At 39.1% G+C, this 23,971-nt stretch overlaps 1 protein-coding gene across 6 annotated transcripts in view; it reads left to right on the forward strand.

Moving 5' to 3' along the window:
- Window positions 1–21,773, forward strand: part of RASA2 (RAS p21 protein activator 2) — a 127,159-nt gene extending 105,386 nt beyond the window's left edge. For 4 of the 6 annotated variants that reach the window (XM_086373351.1, XM_086373433.1, XM_086373592.1 and 1 more), the window contains 5 exons: window positions 13,587–13,669; window positions 14,519–14,727; window positions 15,432–15,535; window positions 16,931–17,120; window positions 18,704–21,773. In XM_086373351.1, the coding sequence (XP_086229477.1) occupies window positions 13,587–13,669; window positions 14,519–14,727; window positions 15,432–15,535; window positions 16,931–17,120; window positions 18,704–18,731 (614 nt within the window). In that variant the 3' untranslated portion in view covers window positions 18,732–21,773. Of the gene's footprint in view, window positions 1–13,563; window positions 13,670–14,518; window positions 14,728–15,431; window positions 15,536–16,930; window positions 17,121–18,703 lie in introns of all 6 variants that reach the window. The other 2 variants (XR_015154139.1, XM_086373693.1) reach the window with 2 other exon arrangements.
- The last annotated feature ends 2,198 nt before the right edge of the window (window positions 21,774–23,971 follow it).

Below are 23,971 nucleotides of genomic sequence, written 5' to 3' on the forward strand. Positions count from 1 at the left end.
ACTGTCTCGCAACCATATAAATCAATTTGATTTGTGTGGGTGCTGGTCTCCTTTTTTGAAAAGCTTTTCAGAGTGCCTGATTTTCAGATAAATATATGCCGCTTGGTGTCACTTACTGTGTGACACTTACTGTGACACTTACTGTGTCACTTTACATAATGTTAAGTAAATTATAATTACAGCATGGAAAAAGGGCATAAAGTCTGGGAACAAACCTAGTGGACTCTGTAATCAAAACAGCCTAACCAGTGGAGATCAAAGGGTACAAGCTTAATAGAACCCTAGCAGCCACAAGGATTCAGTGTCTCATGAGCATCGCTCAGGATGTTTGACAGAGGAAATGGAGTCTTGGTTAATCTGTCAAATCTGTTAGGTAAAGAGTGCCTGGTATAAATTCTGAAATGATAAACACTAGACATAAGATACTTTCAAGAGAATGTCCTTTCAGTTAAGTATGGGTGCTTCAGTAGAAATTCTTAAGGAGGAAAGTGAAAAGAAATTCTGTTTCATAATTCCTTAGAATCTTTAGCCAGAATGACCAAATATGTCCAAATACAGTAGTAAGACATATGAAGCCAGATGCACTATATTTTTAGGCACCTAGATGTTTTGTTGTGGAATATGAATATTCTAATGACTAAAGATCAGCAGGCTGCATCCCTGCACTTCCAGACAGCATTCTTTAAGCTACACGTTTCTTAAAGTTTTAGTGGTTATAGTTTATATTGAATACTATATAAATGCTCTCGCATATATAGTAACATTTTAATAATAGCTGGTATAATATGCTGATTATGTTTTCATAAGTTAGTCATTCTCTATGAATAAATTGGCTGTTTTCTCCTCATTTAAAGTATTTTCTAATCTAAACCAATATTCTGAAGTCTTTGCTTTAAGACTTCAGGAATCAGATGATAGTTTCAGATCCTTTTCCTCTAGAAAAAAATGCATGTACACACAAGAGACACAAGGTCTCACATATAATTCCAGGAAGTTCATAGTTCCAGAGGCTATACACAGTTCTTAGGAACTTCTGTTCTATCCAGTGATCTTATGAGGATAAAATTCTGTAGAATGATTAGATTGGTCTAAGCTATAGAATAGACACATTGGAAGTTCCATTATTTTCAGGCCTTAAGAAATTTAACATGTTGGAATGGCATTGGAGGAATGAGCTCTGTTACATGAAGTTTCGAGATTATTTACCAAAGCCAACAGTTCTAAGCACCCATGCTTTTTGTTTTTAACTGTTTTGTTGGATTTTTCCAAAATGTATTACATGCTTCCCTGCCTTCTAAAAAAGAGTTCATTGAACGTAAGTTAACATTTTCTAGATGACTTGGGGCTGTCATTGATAATGTTAATTATCATTTAGTACTCTGATTTAGTGATGTTTTCAGGGCTGCTTATGGATGTGTGCAGCTGTTTACTTCCCAGCTACATGCCTTGGACTGCTGTGCTATTTTGTGTTCCTGTGTTTGCTTTATACAGTTTTTCATTGTCCCCTTTATGTTCAGGCTGTCACCTTAAGTTTCTTGTGCTGTCAGTGAATGGTAATGTAACATCTCACTCCCATCTTTACCCCCAATTCCATTTTTACTGCTAATATACTGTGAGTAAGGATGTAGGTACTGTGTTTGTTAAAATTATGCATATGATTAAAAGGCTTTGACTGAACATTTCAGGACTTTCCTCTCTGACTAAAATACATAGGCTTTGGATTCTCCCTTTGGTTGCTCTGCAAATGTTTTGCTTACTTCCTGGTTCCTTGCAATTTTCTGCATAGCTAAGACTGCTAGTTAGGTAGTTTCTTATTACACTTTATGACTTTGGTGTTTCAAAGAGTGCCTCCCAGATATTCTGTAACATAGCTTTAAATCATTGAGTCTTCACTGTTTGCTCCTACTGGACACTAATATTCTGAATGAAGTATTTCTGTCACTTAGAATCAAATAAAAGATTCTTTTTCTAATTTACTAGAAAAATAATTAGAATTCTCTCAGTTTTAAGGGTTTTTCTCAAATTAGTTAAAAATTGATGCCCACTTAGTAATCAGTTCAGTTCAGTCGCTCATTCATGTCCGACTCTTTGCGACCCCGTGAATCACAGCACACCAGGCCTTCCTGTCTATCACCAACTCCCAGAGTTCATTCAGACTCATGTCCATAGAGTCGGTGATGCCATCCAGCCATCTCATCCTCTGTCGTCCCCTTCTCCTGCCACCAATCCCTCCCAGCATCAGAGTCTTTTCCAATGAGTCAACTCTTCGCATGAGGTGGCCAAAGTACTGGAGTTTTAGCTTTAGCATAAAGCTAAAACTGGTTGGATCTCCTTGCAGTCCAAGGGACTCTCAACAGTCTTCTCCAACACCATAGTTCAAGAGCATCAATTCTTCGGCGCTCAGCCTTCTTCACAGTCCAACTCTCACATCCATACATGACCACTGGAAAAACCATAGCCTTGACTAGACGAACCTTTGTTGGCAAAGTAATGTCTCTGCTTTTGAATATGCTATCTAGGTTGGTCATAACTTTCCTTCCAAGGAGTAAGTGTCTTTTAATTTCATGGCTGCAGTCACCGTCTGCAGTGATTTTGGAGCCCCAAAAAATAAAGTCTGACACTGTTTCCACTGTTTCCCCATCTATTTCCCACGAAGTGATGGGACCAGATGCCATGATCTTTGTTTTCTGAATGTTGAGCTTTAAGCCAACTTTTTCACTCTCCTCTTTCACTTTCCTCAAGAGGCTTTTGAGTTCCTCTTCACTTTCTGCCCTAAGGGTGGTGTTATCTGCATATCTGAGGTTATTGATATTTCTCCTGGCAATCTTGATTCCAGCTTGTGCTTTTTCCAGCCCAGCATTTCTCATGATGTACTCTGCATGTAAGTTAAATAAGCAGGGTGACAATATACAGCCTGGACGTACTCCTTTTCCTATTTGGAACCAGTCTCTTGTTCCCATGTCCAGTTCTAACTGTTGCTTTCTGACCTGCATATAGGTTTCTCAAGAGGCAGGTCAGGTGGTCTGGTATTCCCATCTCTTTCAGAATTTTCCACACTTTGTGATCCACACAGTCAAAGGCTTTGGCATGGTCAATAAAGCAGAAATAGATGTTTTTCTGGAATGAGGTTCATGACATTGTACATGAGACAGGGATCAAGACCATCCCCATGGAAAAGAAATGAGAAAAAGCAAAATGGCTGTCTGGCGAGGCCCTACAAATAGCTGTGAAAAGAAGAGAAGTGAAAAGCAGAGGAGAAAAGGAAAGATATAAACATCTGAATGCAGAGTTCCAAAGAATAGCAAGAAGAGATAAGAAAGCCTTCTTCAGCTATCATTGCAAAGAAATAGAGGAAAACAACAGAATGGGAAAGACTAGAAATCTCTTCAAGAAAATCAGAGATACCAAAGGAACCTTTCATGCAAAGATGGGCTCGATAAAGGGCAGAAATGGTATGGACCTAACAGAAGCAGAAGATATTAAGAAGAGATGGCAAGAATACACAGAAGAACTGTACAAAAAAGATCTTCATGACCCAGATAATCACGATGGTGTGATCACTCACCTAGAGCCAGACATCCTGGAATGTGAAGTCAAGTGGGCCTTAGAAAACATCACTACGAACAAAGCTAGTGGAGGTGATGGAATTCCAGTTGAGCTATTCCAAATCCTGAAAGATGATGCTGTGAAAGTGCTGCACCCGATATGCCAGCAAATTTGGAAAACTCAGCAGTGGCCACAGGACTGGAAAAGGTCAGTTTTCATTCCAATCCCAAAGAAAGGCAATGCCAAAGAATGCTCAAACTACTGCACAATTGCACTCATCTCACACTCTAGTAAAGTAATGCTCAAAATTCTCCAAGCCAGGCTTCAGCAGTATGTGAACCGTGAACTTCTTGATGTTCAAGCTGGTTTTAGAAAAGGCAGAGGAACCAGAGATCAAATTGCCAACATCTGCTGGATCATGGAAAAAGCAAGAGAGTTCCAGAAAAGCATCTATTTCTGCTTTATTGACTATGCCAAAGCCTTTGACTGTGTGGATCACAATAAACTGTGGAAAATTCTTCAAGAGATGGCAATACCAGACCACCTGATCTGCCTCTTGAGAAATTTGTATGCAGGTCAGGAAGCAACAGTTAGAACTGGACATGGGACAACAGATTGGTTCCAAATAGGAAAAGGAGTATGTCAAGGCTGTATATTGTCACCCTGTTTATTTAACTTATATGCAGAGCACATCATGAGAAATGCTGGACTGGAAGAAACACAAGCTGGAATCAAGATTGCCGGGAGAAATATCAATAACCTCAGATATGCAGATGACACCACCCTTATGGCAGAAAGTGAAGAGGAACTCAAAAGCCTCTTGAGGAAAGTGAAAGAGGAGAGTGAAAAAGTTGGCTTAAAGCTCAACATTCAGAAAACAAAGATCATGGCATCTGGTCCCATCACTTCGTGGGAAATAGATGGGGAAACAGTGGAAACAGTGTCAGACTTTATTTTGGGGGGCTCCAAAATCACTGCAGACGGTGACTGCAGCCATGAAATTAAAAGACACTTACTCCTTGGAAGGAAAGTTATGACCAACCTAGATAGCATATTCAAAAGCAGAGACATTACTTTGCCAACAAAGGTTCGTCTAGTCAAGGCTATGGTTTTTCCAGTGGTCATGTATGGATATGAGAGTTGGACTGTGAAGAAGGCTGAGCACCGAAGAATTGATGCTCTTGAAGTATGGTGTTGGAGAAGACTGTTGAGAGTCCCTTGGACTACAAGGAGATCCAACCAGTCCATTCTGAAGGAGATCAGCCCTGGGATTTCTTTGGAAGGAATGATGCTAAAGCTAAAACTCCAGTACTTTGGCCACCTCATGCGAAGAGTTGACTCATTGGAAAAGACTCTGATGCTGGGAGGGATTGGTGGCAGGAGAAGGGGACGACAGAGGATGAGATGGCTGGATGGCATCACCAACTCTATGGACATGAGTCTGAGTGAACTCCGGGAGTTGGTGATAGACAGGGAGGCCTGGCGTGCTGTGATTCACGGGGTTGCAATGAGTCGGACACGACTGGGACTGATCTGATCTGATCTTGCTTTTTCCATGGTCCAGCAGAGTAAGCAACTAATCTTCAATATCACAAAACTAACGTGGTAAATGAATATCATAGGCATTCATTCGTCCAGCTATCACCATGGTTACCTTGACAGTTTGGATGGATCTGTGTGCCTGTGATTACTGTTTTATATTGCTCTACTGTAATGTGGTCATCTTCTACAAGTAGTTCTTCTAGTTGTATGCTGTAATCAGATGTTATCCACGTTGCAGCCTTTTCCCGTCTCTCGGTGCAGCCTCATCTTTTGCATTCTCCGTATGTTGCTTTGCCAGGTTGACTCTTGAAGTTCCTTTCAGTTGTGCTCTTTTACATTCATGCTTTTGCATTGGCTCTGTCGAGAAATCTTTCTTTCCTTCTTTACCTGTGTAATTTGTTGTCCTTTAAGCCTCAGATCAAATGTCAGCTCTTTATGGAAGTCATTTTCATAAAGCTCTGGCCACTTCAGTTGGGTATTCTCTTACTATATTTCTGTAGCATGTTAGTGGTAACTTCTGTCACAGTGTGTGGTCATTACTTTTATGTCTTTCACCCTAGTCTTTCACGATCCTCAGTGGGTAAGGACCATGTTTTTACTGCTCTCATTAGGCATTTATTAATTTGTAATAAATGGTATTCTTCAGAAAATACCATGTCTTCCAGATATGCTGTTTTCTATATTAAGAACCACTTTCTAAAATTTCCACCAAGCTTACTAATAATATATGATGAACAAATTCATCTCTGAAATCCCATATGTGTTCTCCAAATTTGATTAGATCTTGTCTACTTGAGGATGACCTTTTATACACAGATATGTATGTAGAGCCTACACAATTTCCATATGCTCTCTGTGTTCTAGCTCATATAATCGATGGACAATATAAAAGAAGTTTTCATGATGTTTTAAACACAAATCTCAATACTTGGTTTTTACCTGCTCCTAATTTGACACACGGGGCTTCCCAGATGTCTTAATGGTAAAGAATCCTCCTGCCAATGCAGGAGATGCAGGTTCGATCCCTGGGTCAGGAAGATCCCCTGGAGGAGGAAATGGCAACCCATTCCAATATTCTTGCCTGAAGAATCCCATGGACAGAGAGGAGCCTGGTGGGCTATAGTCCATGGAGTCATGAAACAGTTGGACACAACTTAGGGACTGAGCACACATTTTGATACACAGGGCTCTGAAGTATTTTTTTCTTTAATGTGTCATGTTTGTGGATTTGAAGCTTGGATATTTTTTAAGAATTCACTTCTCAAGTTCATCTTGATTTTAACACAGTCCCACTACAAATCTACAAGTTTTTTTTGGTAAAAATTGACAAATTGATTCTAAAATTGATGTCAGTGGGGGAACAGAGGACTATAATGGCTGAAGCAGTGTTGAAAAAAATGAACAAAGTTGAAGGACTAAGACTAAGCTACAATATTCAAGTCTGAGATTTTGACATAAAAGCTGGAGGTGAACAGTCAAGAGTCCAGAAAGACACACACACATATGGTCAGTTTAGTTTTGACAGAAGTGTCAAGACAGTTCAATTGGGAAAGGAATGTATTTTCAACAAATGGTGTTGGAACAACTGGGTAAACACAGAAAGTGAACTTCATCTTATGTCATAGTACACACAAAATTTAATTCAAGATAAGAGGATCAGTGAAAGCATAAGAGAATATCTTTGCAACCATGGAGTATGCAATGATTTCTTAGGATATTAAATGCACTGAACATTTTTTAAGATAAATTGAACTTCATTAAAGTAAGACTTTTCCATATTTCCCCCTTTCTATCATTGCTCCTTCTTTCTTTTTTGTTCTAATCATGGGCATAAAATGTATTGCTTGGCAGTTGAAATTTTTCAATAGGTTTTTGGGATTTGAGTTTCTTTAAGCCATAAGCTAAGGGTTTTCACCAAACCCAAACTTAAAAAAGTTTTTTCACTTATTTCTGTTCATTTTCTCTCCTTCTTAGGACTCAAGTTATACTTATCCAGGCATGCTTGAGACCGTTTCACAGGTCTCTGTGAGACTCAGTTCATTTGTCTTCATTCTTTATCTTTGTTCTTTAGCTTGGATAATTTCTATTTACATTCATTGATTTATTTACCATCTCAAGTCTTTTTAGCTAAATGTGATGAATTTGTCATTCCATTTATTGTGCTTTTCAGCTCTAAAATTTGTTTGATTCTTTTTATAGTTTCTGTTCTCCTGTTTAAAGTCCACATTTGTTCAGTCATCATTAGCATATTTTCCTTAAATTGTTTAAACATTTATAATAATGGCTTTGCTCGCTAATAGAATAAATTCAGCATTTGAGCCCACTCAGACTCAGGTTGTTGGCTACTTTCTTTCCCAAGTATGGGTCACACTTTTCTGTTTTTCACATCTTATTTTTTTGGTTAAAAACTGAGCGTTGTATTGTAATAAAGTGTGTCTGGATTCTGTTTGTTCTTCTGAGGGCTTGCCTAGATTCACACTGCAGTGTCTGTTTTGTGCGTCTGTCTGTCTGTCTGTCTCTCTCATTCGCTCTCTCATTGTATAGCTGCTGTTGTCTTTACTCAGGTTCTGTTTTATTCCCTAATCCTAGCTGCCTCCCTAGGGGTCTCACCTGAGCTTTTTTAGCTTAGTGGTCAGCCAATGATTTGCGCATAGAGCTCAAATGCCTGAAGTCAGTAAGTCTTCTACCTTTTACCGCCTGTGCTGTTTTTGAATCAGAACATATTCAAAGGCACAGCAGATTCACAAGTCTTCCCAAGCTTTCCACTTTTGCCAGACTCTGGGATGATCCATATACAGGCGTCTTTAGCAGTCAGCCAGGGATGTGGTGTGTTTATGATCTCAGCCTTTCTGTAGCTCTGTTGTTTCTAAAATCTCACCCTTAGGCTGAATCTGTAACCTTCAGCCAGTAAAGCTGTCGAGTTTTCATTGAACTGAGGAGTTATGGAAACACCTCCTCCCTGGAAGACAATAAATCCACAGGTTCTAACCTATGCTATAGCAGTTGTTCATGGATGAACACTTCTCAGATTTTTACTTGCGTTTGGTTATTTTCCAGCACCCTGAAGTGGTTGTTTTTAATAATTTTCCCAGTCTTATACTTATTTTCTGAGGAATAGAAGTATGCAACCTCAGTATACTATCAAAAAAAAGATTAACAGTTACTTTATTTCAGCTATGTTCCTTAGGACCAGTATCTAGCTGGACTTCTGTTTTTCTTGGGGTAGTAATTTTTTTTTTTAATTTTATTTTATTTTTAAACTTTACAATATTAGTTTTGCCAAACATCGAAATGAATCCGCCACAGGTATACCTGTGTTCCCCATCGTGAACCCTCCTCCCTCCTCCCTCCCCATACCCTCCCTCTGGGTCGTCCCAGTGCACCAGCCCCAAGCATCCAGTATTGTGCATCGAACCTGGACTGGTGACTCGTTTCATACATGATATTATACATGTTTCAATGCTATTTGCCCAAATCTCCCCACCCTCTCCCTCTCCCACAGAGTCCATAAGACTGATCTATACATCAGTGTCTCTTTTGCTGTCTCGTACACAGGGTTATTGTTACCATCTTCCTAGAACTGCCTTATGATCCAGCAATCCCGCTGCTGGGCATACACACTGAGGAAACCAGAAGGGAAAGAGACACGTGTACCCCAGTGTTCATCGCAGCACTGTTTATAATAGCCAGGACATGGAAGCAACCTAGATGCCCATCAGCAGATGAATGGATAAGAAAGCTGTGGTACATATACACAATGGAGTATTACTCAGCCATTAAAAAGAATACATTTGAATCAGTTCTAATGAGATGGATGAAACTGGAACCTATTATACAGAGTGAAGTAAGCCAGAAAGAAAAACACCAATACAGTATACTAACGCATATATATGGAATTTAGAAAGATAGTAATTTTTTTTAATGGAAATAGAATTCACATACTGTAAAATTCACCTATTGAAAGTATATAATTCATTTTCAGTATATTCACAAAGTTATGCAGTCACCACTGGTTACATAACATTTTCATCGCCCCAGAAAGAAAACCTGTACCCATTAACAGTCACTGCCCTGTCCTTCCTTCTCCCAGCCCCTGGCAAACACAAATCTGCTTTTTGTCTCTGTGGATTTGCCTGTTCTGGACATTTCATTTAAAGAGTAACCTTTTGGGCTTCCCAGGTTTTGGACTTTGCCATCTTCCTAGTGGTAAAGAACTTTCCTGCCAGCGCAGGAGACATAAGAGACGTGGGTTATATCCCTGGGTTGGAAAGATCCCCTGGAGGAGGAGGGCATGGCAACCCACTCCAGTATTCTTGCCTGGAGACTCCCATGGACAGAGGAGCCTGGAGGGCTGCGATCTGTAGAGGCATACAGAGTCGGACACGACTAAAGCGACTGAGCACGCATTAGCACGCAGCCCTTGTAACTGCCTTCTTTCACTTAGCATGATGTTTTCAAAGTTCATCTGTGATATGGCATGAATCAGTACTTTATGGCTAAATAATATTTCATTGGATATATTCCAGATTTTACCAGTTTATCAGTTGATGTACCTGATTTCCAGGTAAATTGTTTCCAGTTTTTTATTATTATGAATAATGCCGCTGTGAACATTGACATACACTTTTTTGTGTGGACATATATTTTCACTTCTCTTGGGTCTGTATCTAGGAGTGAAATCATTGAGTCATATAGTAACTAACTTTATGTTTAACTTTTTGAGAAGGTGATGGTGATTTTTAACTAAAACTGGATTTGGCATTTAATAGGGAAACTTAATACCATCACATTTATTGTGATTACTGTAACCAATATTTTGTTTTGTGTTTTCTGTTTATTAAGCTCTTCTGTTCGTTGGGATTGTTTTTTTTTTTCCTGCATTTTTATTGGAATAATCAGTCCCACACATATTCACTCTGTCTTATCTAGTGAGAGAATTTGGACATTCTGTTTCTACTTTTAAACTGTTAAAAGATAGGTTTAAACTTGCGTGTTCATCTTATTGTCTGTAGTTAATCACCATCTCCATTCAAGCGGAGAAGGACCATAGCATGCTTTCAAATTTATTTTTCCTAACACTACCTAATGAAGTCATCTTAAATTTTAGTACTAGTTTCTGTTTCTTTTACCTTTTTATGTTTTCATCATTTTTTTCTAAGCATGCATGTGTGCTAAGTCGCTTCAGTCGTATCCAACTCTTTGCAACCCTGTGGACCATGCTGTCCATGGAATTTGCGACCAGGCTCCTCTGTCCATGGCAAGAATACTGGACTGGGTTGCCATGCCCTCCTCCAGGGAATCTTCCCAACCCAGGGATCGAACCCACGTTCTCTTACATCTCCTGCATTGGCAGGCAGGTTGTTTACCACTAGTGCCGCCTGAGAAGCCCTTTTCTAAGCATTCTTATCAGTTTTTCTGATGTCTTTGCCCAACACTATTTCTTATATTAACATACTTGTCTTTTTCCTGGATTCTTACTTATTTTGCAGGAGTTATGTCCTCAAGGAATTACTCCATATAGCTTTAGGGCTGATAAGTTTTCAGAGTTCTTACATATTAAAAAAAGTATTTTACCCTTACACTTGAATGATAAGCAAGACCAGATTTAAAATCATTTCCTATAAGATTTTTAAGATATTTCTCCACGATTTACTGGTTTCCATTGTTGGTGGTAAGGATTTTGATGTCATTCTTAGTCTTGATTCTTCTTGGAAACCCTCTGGACTTTCTTTAACCTTCAAGCTCTAAAATTCTGCCCAGTGTCTAAGTATCACCTTTCTTTCTTCCTACACTTTCATCAGCACTTGATGGGTCCTTTCAGTCTTAAGATTTCTATCTTTATTCTTGGACATTTTCATTAGTAATTTTCTTCTGAACAACTCAATTGTTTCTGGAATGCTTGTTACAGCTGATCTCAAAACTTCTAAATTCAGCCATCATGGCTCTGTCCTTTTGTACTATATATTTGGAGAGTCCTGAGTACAATCCTCTGTTTTACTGATTCACTTTGCAATTCATTCAAGTTAACATTAGCAACTTCAGTTAATTTCAGTTAACTCTAATAATAATAACGTCATGTGTGCCTGTGAACAATGCATTTTCTCTCTGTATGCTGTGATATAATTTGTCCAGAAATGAACAAACACAGCAATTCTAGGATGTGGGCATGCTTTGTGTATTCAACAAATCTAAAGAGTTGTTGAAAATCTACAAAATCTACTTCCTGCACAATTTTTAAATTCTCTGGACCCTGTGGTGCCCCATGTAAATTGGCACCCAAAGGCATGTCTCCTCTGCCCCCTCATGTGTTACACCCCTGATCTCCTCCAATGTTATTCTCTTTGTTGTACGTGTTTCCTTCAGAGTGCTGATTTTCCTCATCCGTTTGGTGATTTTTTGGCAATTTGCTCATTTTTGTGTTACAGTGCATTCACCTGCCTGAGGATCCAGTAGCTCATGGCCAGTGTGATCAAGGGAGGGAAAGGATGAGCTGCTGATGGGCAGGGGTGCTGGTGCTCGTCCCCTGGCATAGGCACTGTCAGCAGCCTGTGGCTACCCCGCTTTCCAGCCAGTATGCATCTTCACTGCTTCAACCTGGGACTGTGCCTCTGTGGACTGCTGCTTAGTACAAGCGGGTTGAGGGGGACAGTATGTGAGGACCTAATTGACCCAGCTGCTCCAAATGCAGCTTACCACGTAGTCATCCTGATAGACATCTAAGTATGCCCCCCCCCTCCCCCCAGCTCGCTGTGTCCAGTGACTGGCTTGAAGCTCTTCTGACCAGCCCTCCTTTTGCAAATGTGTCTTTTCCTCCATGCGGCTCCAGCTGTGGCTTCTTGCAGTTTCTTCCCTCCTCGCCTCCCCTCACCCCTTCATAAATTTGATCTTGTCTGTTTCCAGCAGACCGCTGATAGTCTTTTCCTATTTTCACATGTATATATAATTTGTAATTGTTGTATTTAAATGTCATTTCTTCAGAAAAGTTTTCCCTAACTGCCCAACTTAAAGTAACATCCCAATTACTTCCTGTCGCATCACTTTATGTTGCTATCTTTATTGCATTTATCTCTACCTAATATTTGTCCTCGTCAGTCTTTCCAGACCTAAATGCAAACTCCATTAGGGGCCTTATATGTTCTATTCACTGCTCTATCCCAAGTGGTTAGGATAGTGTCTGGTATAGGATAGCTAAACGTGATAGCTAAATTAAGTGACTGTATATTGTATATCACACATCTGCTTGAATCACATGTATTTTAGATTTTACAGCAGGAACTAAGCTTAGCAAATACTCTTTGTTAATTTCTCTGTTCAATAAAGAATACCTTTTTAGTGTCTTTAACCCCAAAGCTGTACATTAATCCATGAATAATATAAAAGATCTTCACCTTCAGCACTTCAGCCCACAAGTCATTAAACTGAAGTTTGTTGGGAGGAGGGAAGCAAAGCTTTCATTTTCTAAGAACCACATTTTATAATGTAAATGACAGAAAAGTTCATGATTATATTTGCTTAGTTTCTATGATTATATGACAGAGAAGGCAATGGCACCCCACTCCAGTACTCTTGCCTGGAAAATCCCATGGACGGAGGAGCCTGGTAGGCTGCAGTCCATGGGGTTGCTAAGAGTCGGATACAGCTGAGCGACTTCACTTTCACTTTTCACTTTCCTGCATTGGAGAAGGAAATGGCAACCCACTCCAGTACTCTTGCCTGGAGAATCCTACGGATGGGGGAGCCTGGTTGGCTTCCATCTATGGGATCGCACAGAGTCCAGCACGACTGAAGTGACTTAGCAGCAGCATGATTATATGAATGTATTTTATTCAAGTAAATTTTAAGTTGAAATGCATCATAGCCTCATGCTATTGTGGAGCCCCTTTAGCAAACAAATTTCCAAATTCTTAAATTAGGTTAATGATTCACTCTACCAAGTAAAATTTTTACTTTTATTCCCTGTATCTCTTAAAGTAAATTTGGTAGCTCTAGTCAGCTGACCAGACAGTACGCAAAAGTAATGAACAATTTTTCAGTTTCAAATAATTGTTTTGAGGGTTAGTTCCTTAATTAAATATTAGGTTGGAGAAGCAGAAAAATCCACTTAGGTACAGTCAGATTCTTTGTTTATGTAATAACTCCATGAAGAAAATTCCATGTCTCAGCAAGTTTTGAGTAGGCCTTTATTGTAAATTGTGTATTTTTTCAGTCTCCATATAATTAATGTTACAAAGTACAATAATATTTTTATTTTCTACAGAGATCAAATTTATTCCCTAATTTTTCCATGAAAATGTTTTAATTTTAATTAAAGAGGAAGTCATATCGTGGAAAACAAGATTCATTTGGTCCATAAAACATATTTATGGTGCACCATTTGGAAATGTGTAGGTCACTTACACACCCACCGTCAAGAGAATGATCTTAAACCATATAGAGTTAACCTTTCACCTTTATAATTGATGAAAATTATTTTAGTTTTATCTTCTTTTATAATTTAGGCAAAGATGCAATTTACACAATTCCAGTGAAAAACATTCTTGCTGTGGAAAAACTGGAAGAGAGCTCTTTCAACAAGAAAAATGTAAGTTATATAATTTAAAGTTTTTTAAACTGCATATATTACTTAGCTGAAAATTTTACAAGAAGTTTAGTATTTGTTTTTAATCATTAATATCTTATAATTCGTAGCTGGAACTCTGTTTAAAATTGTCCATTACTGTTGATGCTTTGTATAGTCCACCTCACCTATTAAGTTAAAGGCACTTTTTTCATTTAAGAATTCTGTGCTCAATGGGCTCAGTGGTGAAGAATTCGCCTGCCAGTGCAGTAGATGCAGGTTCGATCCGTGGGTTGGGAAGATCCCCTGGAGAAGGGAATGGCAACCATCTCCAGTATCCTTGCCTGGGAAACCCCATAGACAGGAGCCTGGTGGGCTGCAGTCCGTGGAGTCGAAAGAGTCAGAAACAACTGAGAGACTAAACAACTTCTCTCAGTACTTGAGTTTTATCAAATTTCTCAGCTTGACCTTCAGAATATAGTCCCAGCCTGTCTGTGCAGCCTAATCCTCTGCTGCCCTTCAGTACATACCAATAGATACCAGTGCACTCAAGTAACCAAGATGATTTCCTTGTTTCTATTTGCCCACTGCTGTCTTTACCCATAGGTTTTCCTCTACCTGAAATTCTCTCCCTTTATTCCTATGTGTATGATAGCCCCTTCCCTAGGACTTGTGTGGTTTCTAAACATTATATTCTGTTGTACTGTTGAGTACCGTATAACTCCAGCAGTCCTGGGGACATAACCGTTTATGATGTACCTGAGCAACAGTTACCTACACGCAGACTACATTTCTGCTACGTACCTTCTTGTGTTCTGTACTGTGTTTGATTTTTAGACTGTTACTAACTTTTTGTCTTAATTGTCTGTGAAGATGTTCCAAGTGATACACACGGAGAAACCACTCTATGTCCAGGCAAATAATTGTGTAGAAGCTAATGAATGGATAGATGTGCTCTGCAGGGTGAGCCGATGCAATCAGAACAGACTCAGCTCTTATCACCCCTCCGCATATCTAAATGGAAACTGGCTCTGCTGTCTGGAGACTAGTGAAAATGCTCTCGGCTGTAAGCCGTGTACTGCGTAAGTTTCTTTTTGATTACAAAGGCAGTGTCTTAAATGCTGTATCCATACAATGAGATATTATTCATCCATAAAACGGAATGATGTCCTGATACGTGCATGGATGCACCTTGAAAACATGCTGAAAAAAAGCCAGAAAAACATGCTAAAAGAAGTCCGACACAAAGGCCATGTACTTCAGGGTAACACTTACATGAAGTATCCAGCATAGGTAAATTTATGGTGACAAAGTAGATTAGCAGTTGTGAGGGATTTGAGGGAGGGAACAATGGGGAGTACTTAATGAATACAGAGATTCTTTTGGGGTGATGAAAATATTCTCAGTAAATTGTGGTTTCACAAGTCAAAAAAAGGGCAGTGTTTAAATAGATGTGCAAACTTGAGCAAGGTATTGAGGAAGAAGGGCCTAGCATTCTTGTTGTAATTGCGTGGAACAGCCATGGTAGCTTTACAGACTTATAAAGTAATATGATGAAGCACAAGTAGTGAAAATGATTGCACTTAAAATCCTCTTCCTTTTGAGTATAGTCACATAATGACCAAACCTAAGAATCTCAATCTATTTAATTATCAAGTTAGACTAGATTCCTAAGGTTCCTTTTACAAAATTCTGTGTTTCTGTTTTCAGTCTCAAACAGTCAGAAGTCTTTAGCATGTTAACAAAATGATATTTTTCCAGTGTGTTTTATTTCATTTTTACACAGAGGTGTCCCTGCAGACATACAAATAGATATTGATGAAGACAGAGAAACAGAAAGAATTTATTCCCTTTTCACCCTCAGTTTACTTAAGCTGCATAAAATGGAAGGTAAGTATATAATTAAAATTCTTTTATATAATCATGATCCTTCATTACCAGTACCTGAAGTGTTGCTTTGGCATTATCTTAAAGTCAAAAGATTCTCATTCAGTTCAGTTCAGTTCAGTTGCTCATTCGTGTCCAACTCTTTGCAACCCCATGAATTGCAGCATGCCAGGCCTCCCTGTCCATCACCAACTCCCGGAGTTCACTCAAACTCATGTTCATTGAGTCGGTGATGCCATCCAGCCATCTCATCCTCTGTCGTCCCCTTCTCCTCCTGCCCCCAGTCCCTCCCAGCATCAGAGTCTTTTCCAATGAGTCAACTCTTCACATGAGGTGGCCAAAGTACTGGAGTTTCAGCTTTAGCATCATTCCTTCCAAAGAACACCCAGGACTAATCTCCTTTAGAATGGACTGGTTGGATCTCCTTGCAGTCCAAGGGACTCTCAAGAGTCTTCTTCAACACCGCAGTTCAAAAGCATCAATTCTTCGGCACTCAGCCTTCTTCACAGTCCAACTCTTACATCCATACATGACCACTGGGAAAACCATAGCCTTGACTAGATGGACCTTTGTTGGCAAAGTAATTCCTCTGCTTTTGAATATGCTATCTAAGTTGGTCATAACCCTCCTTCCAAGGAGTAAGTGTCTTTTAATTTCATGGCTGCAGTCACCGTCTGCAGTGATTTTGGAGCCCCCAAAAATCTGACACTGTTTCCACTGTTTCCCCATCTATTTCCCATGAAGTGATGGGACTGGATGCCATGATCTTAGTTTTCTGAATGTTGAGCTTTAAGCCAACTTTTTCACTCTCCTCTTTCACTTTCATCACTCATCCTCTTCACTTTCTGCCCTAAGGGTGGTGTCATCTGTGTATCTGAGGTTACTGATATTTCTCCCGGCAATCTTGATTCCAGCTTGTGCTTCCTCCAGCCCAATGTTTCTTATGATGTACTCTGCGTATAAGTTAAATAAACAGAGTGACAATATATAGCCTTGACATACTCTTTTTCCTATTTGGAACCAGTCTGTTGTTCCATGTCCAGTTCTAACTGTTGCTTCCTGACCTGCATACAGGTTTCTCAAGAGGCAGGTCAGGTGGTCTGGTATTCCCATCTCTTTCAGAATTTCCCACAGTTTATCGTGATCCACACAGTCAAAGGCATTTATCAAAATGTTACCTATATGGAAGGTGACAAACTCCCAAAGGAGTTCTTTAAATAAAAATTTTGTTTTTGCATATGTAATTATAATTAATAAAATGTATGGATTTTGGTTGTCTATGCATTTCCAAGGGAGCTTTTCCCAGCTTGAGCCCCTCTTGAAAAGTTCTTTATTTATATTACAGATTATGCTTAATGGATTTAGTTGTCTGATCAGAGATTTCATTTCTTCTTGTAGAGGCTTGTGGAACTATAGCAGTCTATCAAGGACCACAGAAAGAGCCTGATGACTATTCCAACTTTGTAATTGAGGATTCTGTAACAACCTTCAAGACAATTCAACAAATAAAAAGTGTCATAGAGAAGCTAGATGAACCTCATGAAAAGTATAGGAAGAAAAGATCAAGTAGTGCAAAATACGGGAGCAAGTAAGTACTGTTAAGATACTTCAGACATTTTTGAACACAGTTTGCACTTTCCTCTGCTACCCTCTACTCACACCCGAAGTGCAGGTCTCCTGCCTACCTTCCTCTCTCAAGACCAACTTAGAACCTTTCTCTTGTGCAGGAATCTCCGGAGTCACTCCTGCAGGAGTCTTTTCAATGCTAGCATCATTCATTGTGTTGGGGCAGTACCTTATCGTCACCTTCAGTGTTATATTTCAGTTTAATCATTGAATTGAATACTTAGTAGCTTCTTGTTTTGATTTTTAATGATCCTCTTCTTTATCTGTCAGAGTACCTTTATACATCCTAAGTACAAAAAAATTAGCTTTGACAGTGCTAGAAGTATTTTATAATTGATGCTTTGGATCCATCTCAGAGGCAGATGGACACTGACAGGAACAGCAACAACAGTTATTAAGGACCTTCTTCCTCACCACTAGACACTGTGCCAAGTACTTTACATTCCATCAATTAGATTTTTTTTAGCAGCAAGTAACAAAATCTCAATGGCTTAAATAATAGGAAAACATTTACTCTCACAAATTAAAAGTCCTGATTTCTACATTTAGCTAGTTTAGCTCAACACTGTCATCAAGGATGATCCAGCCACTCAGCCATTAGAAATCAAACAAGATGATTTCTGTCTTCCTCAGGCTGGTGCCCTTATGGTCACAGCTGGGCTGCAGTAGTTCACATTTATAATAATAGTGTCTAGAAGCAGAAAGAGCTGTTTCTTCCTCAAAAGGAAAGAAACCTTGTCTGAATTTACCCTGGCTTCCCCTGAACCATGGGGGCTACCCAGCACCAGCACTAGAATCAGGCTTCTGTTTGCACAGAGGTACAGTTGGGGTTGAACCCAGGTCTCCTGCGTTGCAGGCGGATTCTTTCCAACTGAGCTATCAGGGAACCCATAGAGCTGATTCATAAGGGGGCTTTGAATCTTGGCCCCAACCATTTTAAGTATTTTTATTAACTTACGTGGATTGATCATTTTAATTGTGTTTTATAAACAGTAAAAATCAGTTTGACCGGTATAAATATTTGTGTTCTGCCTAGATGGAAGGCTCAGTACAGTAAAAAGGTTATTGTAAGCATCCTGTTACTGTCTTTTCTACATTAGTATATTTTGTTCTCTTCCAGCGGTAAAGTAATGCAGTTTTCTTGGAGCCATGGCAGGTTTCCATGAGGTTCTAGCCAGTGCTTGGCATCCTTCCTAAGTAGTATTCTCCCCCACCGTACCCACACACACTATACCCCTTCCAGTTGTATTTTTCTCACTTAAAACCTAGCACTCTTTCTTGTGCTAAATATTTTATTTGTTTATCTTATTTTCTCTGTAGCAGAATATAGGCTCCACAGGGCCAAGGGTTTGTCATTTGTCTTCACCTCTGTGTCCACAGTTGCTCAAACAGTGCCTGACATTTACTGGGTAGTCACAAAAAGCTTGCTGAATCAGTGACGTAGGACTTGGCAAGAGAGAATTACAGACACTGGATACTATGAGATATTTGTTACTTTTTACAATTTTCTTCAACATTTGAAAAATTATTTTTATTATTTTCTAGGGAAAATCCAATCGGGAAAATATTCTAGAGTTTGGCCAATTGATTCGGAAGAACTGGAAGATATTTTAGTTGGAGTTTTTCAATTCATCGTGTATTTTGTTCATAGTATTTAAGAATGAACATCGGCTTCACTGTCATCTGCATTCACATTGTATTTAATATTTAATAATTGAAACTAACTGTTTGGAAATTCTGGTGTGATGTTTCACTAGAGAATTTAAAACCCAGGATTCCCTTCATATCTTATGTGTCGAAAGCCATGTTTCTGCAACTTCTTTTTAATAGAAAGACTCTTCCTAAAGAAGCTTTATAACAAAAGGAGAACTCCTCCATAGCAAGAAACCATCTCTTCTTGTAACACTCCATGTTCTGTGGACTTTTCACTACCATTAGTGCCTGCTCTATACTGCCAACATTGTGTTTTACTAGAAAATTTCAATCCATGACTATTCAGAGCTTTCCGTTTAGTTCATCTAGACCCTTCCTCTTCAAAAAAAAACAAAAAAGATCTCCTTTGGCCCATCGGTCATTACAGATTACATTAGAGACAGTGACAGAAACTTTAGAAACTACCACAGTATCCTTGGAAGTTGGTGGACCCTTTTACCCATTTAGAGATGCAAACAGAGCTCAGATAGGAGAAATCAGGGAACATGTACTGTTGTCTGCATCTTGTTTACATGTGGGATGAGTGATGGCAGATGAAATACAACCAGACCACTAAATTTTTTTTCACCGTTTAAACATCAGGTACTCATATTTTTGATTTGAGAGTTCAGGTTGTTGTGACTTCTAAGGACTTCACTTCTGAAAAAGAAGAGAAAGTAAACAGTGGGGACAGGTGGTGGTACAATCACTTGACTTCACTCGTTGCCCCGTCATTATAAGGGCCGCCACCACGGGACGCCCTCCTCCCCACGTGAGGGTGAGATCCAACTCGAGGACAGTCACTCGGTGCACTTTACTCATCTGGGCGACCCCAGATTATGCTTCAGATACTCCATGGTATCTAACCTTTATGATCAGTTGAATGATCAGTGTTTAAGTCTAGAAATAATGCTTTCTTGAAAATGTTTATATTTCACTGCTGTTTCCTTATTGCCTGCTAGCCAAATGGAATTGGGCAAGCAACTGTTTGAATCCTGTTTTTCCCTAATAATTTACCTTTATCCTAAAAATCACAACTGTAAATAAGCAGTCGAAGCAAGTGGCCACCTTGAAGTTAAGAGGAATACACTTCGCTTCATCAGTATTAAAAACCATGGTACTCTTACTATGTGTTTTTAAATTCAAAACATTTTCTAAATGTGGTACTTTGAACCTTGGAGTATTTTACACGTTTCTGTTTAAAACTGTGACTTATTAATGTAAGTCTAGCTAGTAGTGCTTTTTTGTTTCCCTGAACATAAGCTATATTTCAAGATACACTTTGCCAATTATGTTATTGGTGAGTAATTGTTTTTAAATTATAACGTTACTGGGTAATTACTTTTAAAGACCATTGGCAAACAATCAAAGTTCCATAAATGATTACAACTAAGCAATGTATTTCTCTAAAGGACTTGTAAAAATCAGTTAGTTTTATTTAAGGATCAGTCCTAGTCTGCATTAAGTTATTCCTGGCCCATTTTAAAGACAAGTTTGAAAAAGACTTTTAAATTTTATGAATTTGTAGATTCCATAAACTCCACTGATTAATCAGTGTGAAAGAATTTTACTGTTTTAATCCATTTCTCACTGTTGAATTTTATTCAGATTGAAATTTCCTTTTCAGAGTCTCTGAATGTCCGCCTGGAAAGGCCATGTGAGCATTGCCAGGTACCACTCATTGCTCTCCAGTGGCTTCTTGACTTATATTCTGACATTTCTAATATCAAGCCCTTGGTAACATAATACCAAGTTATGACTGTTTTTAAAGATCACAGTGTTCTCAAAGGGACCAAGGCTGTCTGAATATGTAACTCAGAATTTGAAAAGAATTCAGTTACTAGTTCTTTTCTTCACTTTTAAACAGCCAGTTTGACTGGAATTAACCACCTTGGCACAGCCTAAAAACAAGTAATGTGAAATGAGATTTTCTTTGAAAGTCTTCTGAAATAAGAGACCATGTCAGTGGGACCCAAAGATAACCGAGGTACTTCTACTTGCTTCCAAGGGCCTCATTCTTCCGCTGTTACTTATGAGTACTTTGATTTTTACTACCTGATCTGCTTTCTCTCCCTTTTCCAAACTTGAAAAATACATGGCAGCTCACTTTACCCTAACGCCGTGAAAACCCCAAGAAAGCAAGCAAAGGATGATCCGGAGGAACTCTTGCCGTAAATGCCGACTTGGTTCTTAGTTTAGCCATTTCCATCATTTGAAATTATGGTGGCGTGTCGCTTGTTTTGTTGTCATCGTTTGTTCTTTGTTTAGCTTTGTTTTTTAATATTCATTTAATATGATAATAGGCAATAGCAACATTTTTTTACTCCCAGGAATATAATTTATCAAATTGAACTATTTTCTTTGCCAAAGAAGTATGTTTATAATATCACGGGTAATGATTTAAGTGTCAAAACAAGGCTTTGCTAATTGTACAAAAAAAAAAAAAAAAGGGTGATGAATGATGTAGCTTTTGTTTCTGTTTCTGAAGCCTAATTTCATTCATTTTTCAGAAAGGCTTATTCATGCCAGGTTTTAGAAGACAGATGTCATTTTTAAGTAAAAGCACCTTTAATTTGTTCTAACGGTACATCCTGTAAAGACAAAAAGCCTCAAAGCCTTTTAGGTGTCCTTACAGTATGTGAAAACTACAGGACTCATTCTAAATTACCAGTCTCGATTGATACTATCTGCTTCCATTTTTATTAACTTGGAAATTAATATGTTGCTAGTAAATATTGGTTTTTACAGTGTCCAGTTTGAAAATGTAAGTTATCAAAACTTAATGTAGTGAATTTGTGTAACCATGTTGTACTGTTGAGAATGTATTTTTATTTAAATTTTATTTTCTTATCAAGAGTATTATAAAAATTAAAAACTTTTGTAGCTGTTGCTTGGAAATAACAAATAAATTACAAGAAGCCTGTCCACTCTCTGCGTGACCTCACTTTCTCACTGATGTGAGAATCTCTGCTCATTAGAATGACCATAACTCACCTATTAGGAAGGGAATAGCAAGTGAGGAGTCCTCAATAACAGAAGAGCAAGCCATCTGAAAAGGGTGCAGAAACCTCCTGCGGCATTTATCTGGGCTGGTTGTTTGGACCGAGGCCCTTGTTTGTTCATTCAGCAGACTTGTCTGGAGGACCTGCTGTGTGCAGGTGCTGTGCAGGACCCGTCGTTCCCGAGAGCCGTGCACGTCCAGTATGTGGGGGTATGTTCCACTCATCTGAGTCCACAGTTTAGAGCTGACTTGTGCCCCCAGTGAAAGGAGCCAGGATCTTCCCCATTACTAGCCTCAGCAGCCTCTTATTATTTCTAAACAAACCTTGATAAGACCTAGCCCCTGCAACCCCAGAGGAATTGCAGGTTGGTAAAGATGAAGGAATAGGGTTCTGAATCTCTTACGCATCTTCTTTTTATTGAAATACCAGACTTCCACATAAGCCCATGTATTAGAACAGACCTTAGAAAAACTGGTAAGGGCATAGTTGAACTCGCCATCGGTCAACTGGATATAATGGGCATCTATAGAATCATCATTTTAAAGAAAAGAATAGACCTTAGAATAGAAGCATCAAGAGGTTCTATGCAAGTTTTATTCATGATACAAGCTATTTCTTCAGATAGAGGAGACCATATTTTTGGTGGGTTTCCCTTTTCAAGTTTCATGATTCCAAAATAAGAGCCACCTGAGGCCAAGCAGAGTCCCTTCCTGTTGCAGTTGCCATGTGAGTTTCCCTACTACCCTAAGTCTCAATGGCCAGCGTGGTCCTTCAGAGAATACCTGCCTTGGGTATACCTGATGTACTTTAGAAACAAACTGACCAGAGACCGTGTCCAGAGACCATGAGTCTTCATTCCTCATTCACATCTTCACCTGAGGTTTAGTCTCTTGTGGCTGAAAGTCTCTGTAGCTTATCGTTTTGCCATGTGACATCTTAGTTTGGTGAGCCATTTGGTGCCATGTTTTAAGCTTATGTCTAGGTATTAACAGCAGAGAAGGTATAACCTGCTTAAAGCCCTATTTGGATTTATTTAGTTTTCTGCGTTGTCTCAAATTGTCTTTATTTCATACTATCAAAGCCTTTGTGCTTTCTTTGTATTGATCTACTTTTTGACATGGTCTTAGATACATGGAGTTTTTGCTCATCAAAAAAAAGTTCTGTCTAGAGTAGACAACATTGTTTTCCAAATTTAACACATATTCTCAACTCCACCCAGAACTGAGAAGGCCACACTGCACTGTTAAAAAAGCACCCATCATTTTAGACAGACTCGGTGTTGGGCAGACTGAGGGATGCTTCGAGAGGCATGTCAGAATCTCCCTGAGGAGATAGAGGGCTCAGACATAGTTTGAAAAGGCATAGTCAATAAAATTCGTACACTTGAAAGTGCAAACACCTGTTTTTGTACTTCATACTACAGAAAAATCTCAACAAAATCTTGACCCATACAAATGCGTAGGTGAGACCACAGTTTTCATCCAGAGGCCCTTTGCAGTATGGAGCCTGCAATATTTATGTTAATATGGGGCATTTTTTAGAAGTTTGGGAAACACTGCAATATGGGCTAACATGAATTCCAAATCCTGATCCCCAGTCTCTCAAACTTTACATCAGAAGTTGGTGTCAGGTAAGAATACAGCCACAACCACCGCCTCCTTGCAGCTTGCATTCTGAGGAGAGGAGGCAGATGAGACGAAGAGGTAAAATGTGTCTGATGGTGAGAAGTATTATGGAGCAAAGTAAAGCAGGGAAGGGAGACAGTGCTGTGTATGGAGCTGGAGGGGCTGGGATACAGTTTAAAATTAGGGGCTTCCTTAGTGGTCTTGTGGCTAAGACTCCACTTTCCCAATGCAAGGGACATGGGTTCAATCCCTGGTCAGAGAACTAGATCCCACATGCTCCCACTAAGAGATTGCATCCCTCAACAAAAGACCCCACACGCCACAGTGAAGATCAAAGATCCCGTGTGCCAGAAGAAAGACCTGGCACAGCCAAATAAGTAAATGAGTAAATATTTTAAAAATAAACAGGTTTATTCTAAGTTTAAAATAAACTTAGAATTCTAAGATTCTCCAGCAAGACCTCACTAGGAAGGTTACATTTGAACCAAGATCTG

Source organism: Bos grunniens, chromosome 1, assembly GCF_055505025.1.
Source record: "Bos grunniens cultivar Pamir isolate PY7600 chromosome 1, Bosgru_T2T1.0, whole genome shotgun sequence".
In the NCBI taxonomy this organism is placed as follows: domain Eukaryota; kingdom Metazoa; phylum Chordata; class Mammalia; order Artiodactyla; family Bovidae; genus Bos; species Bos grunniens.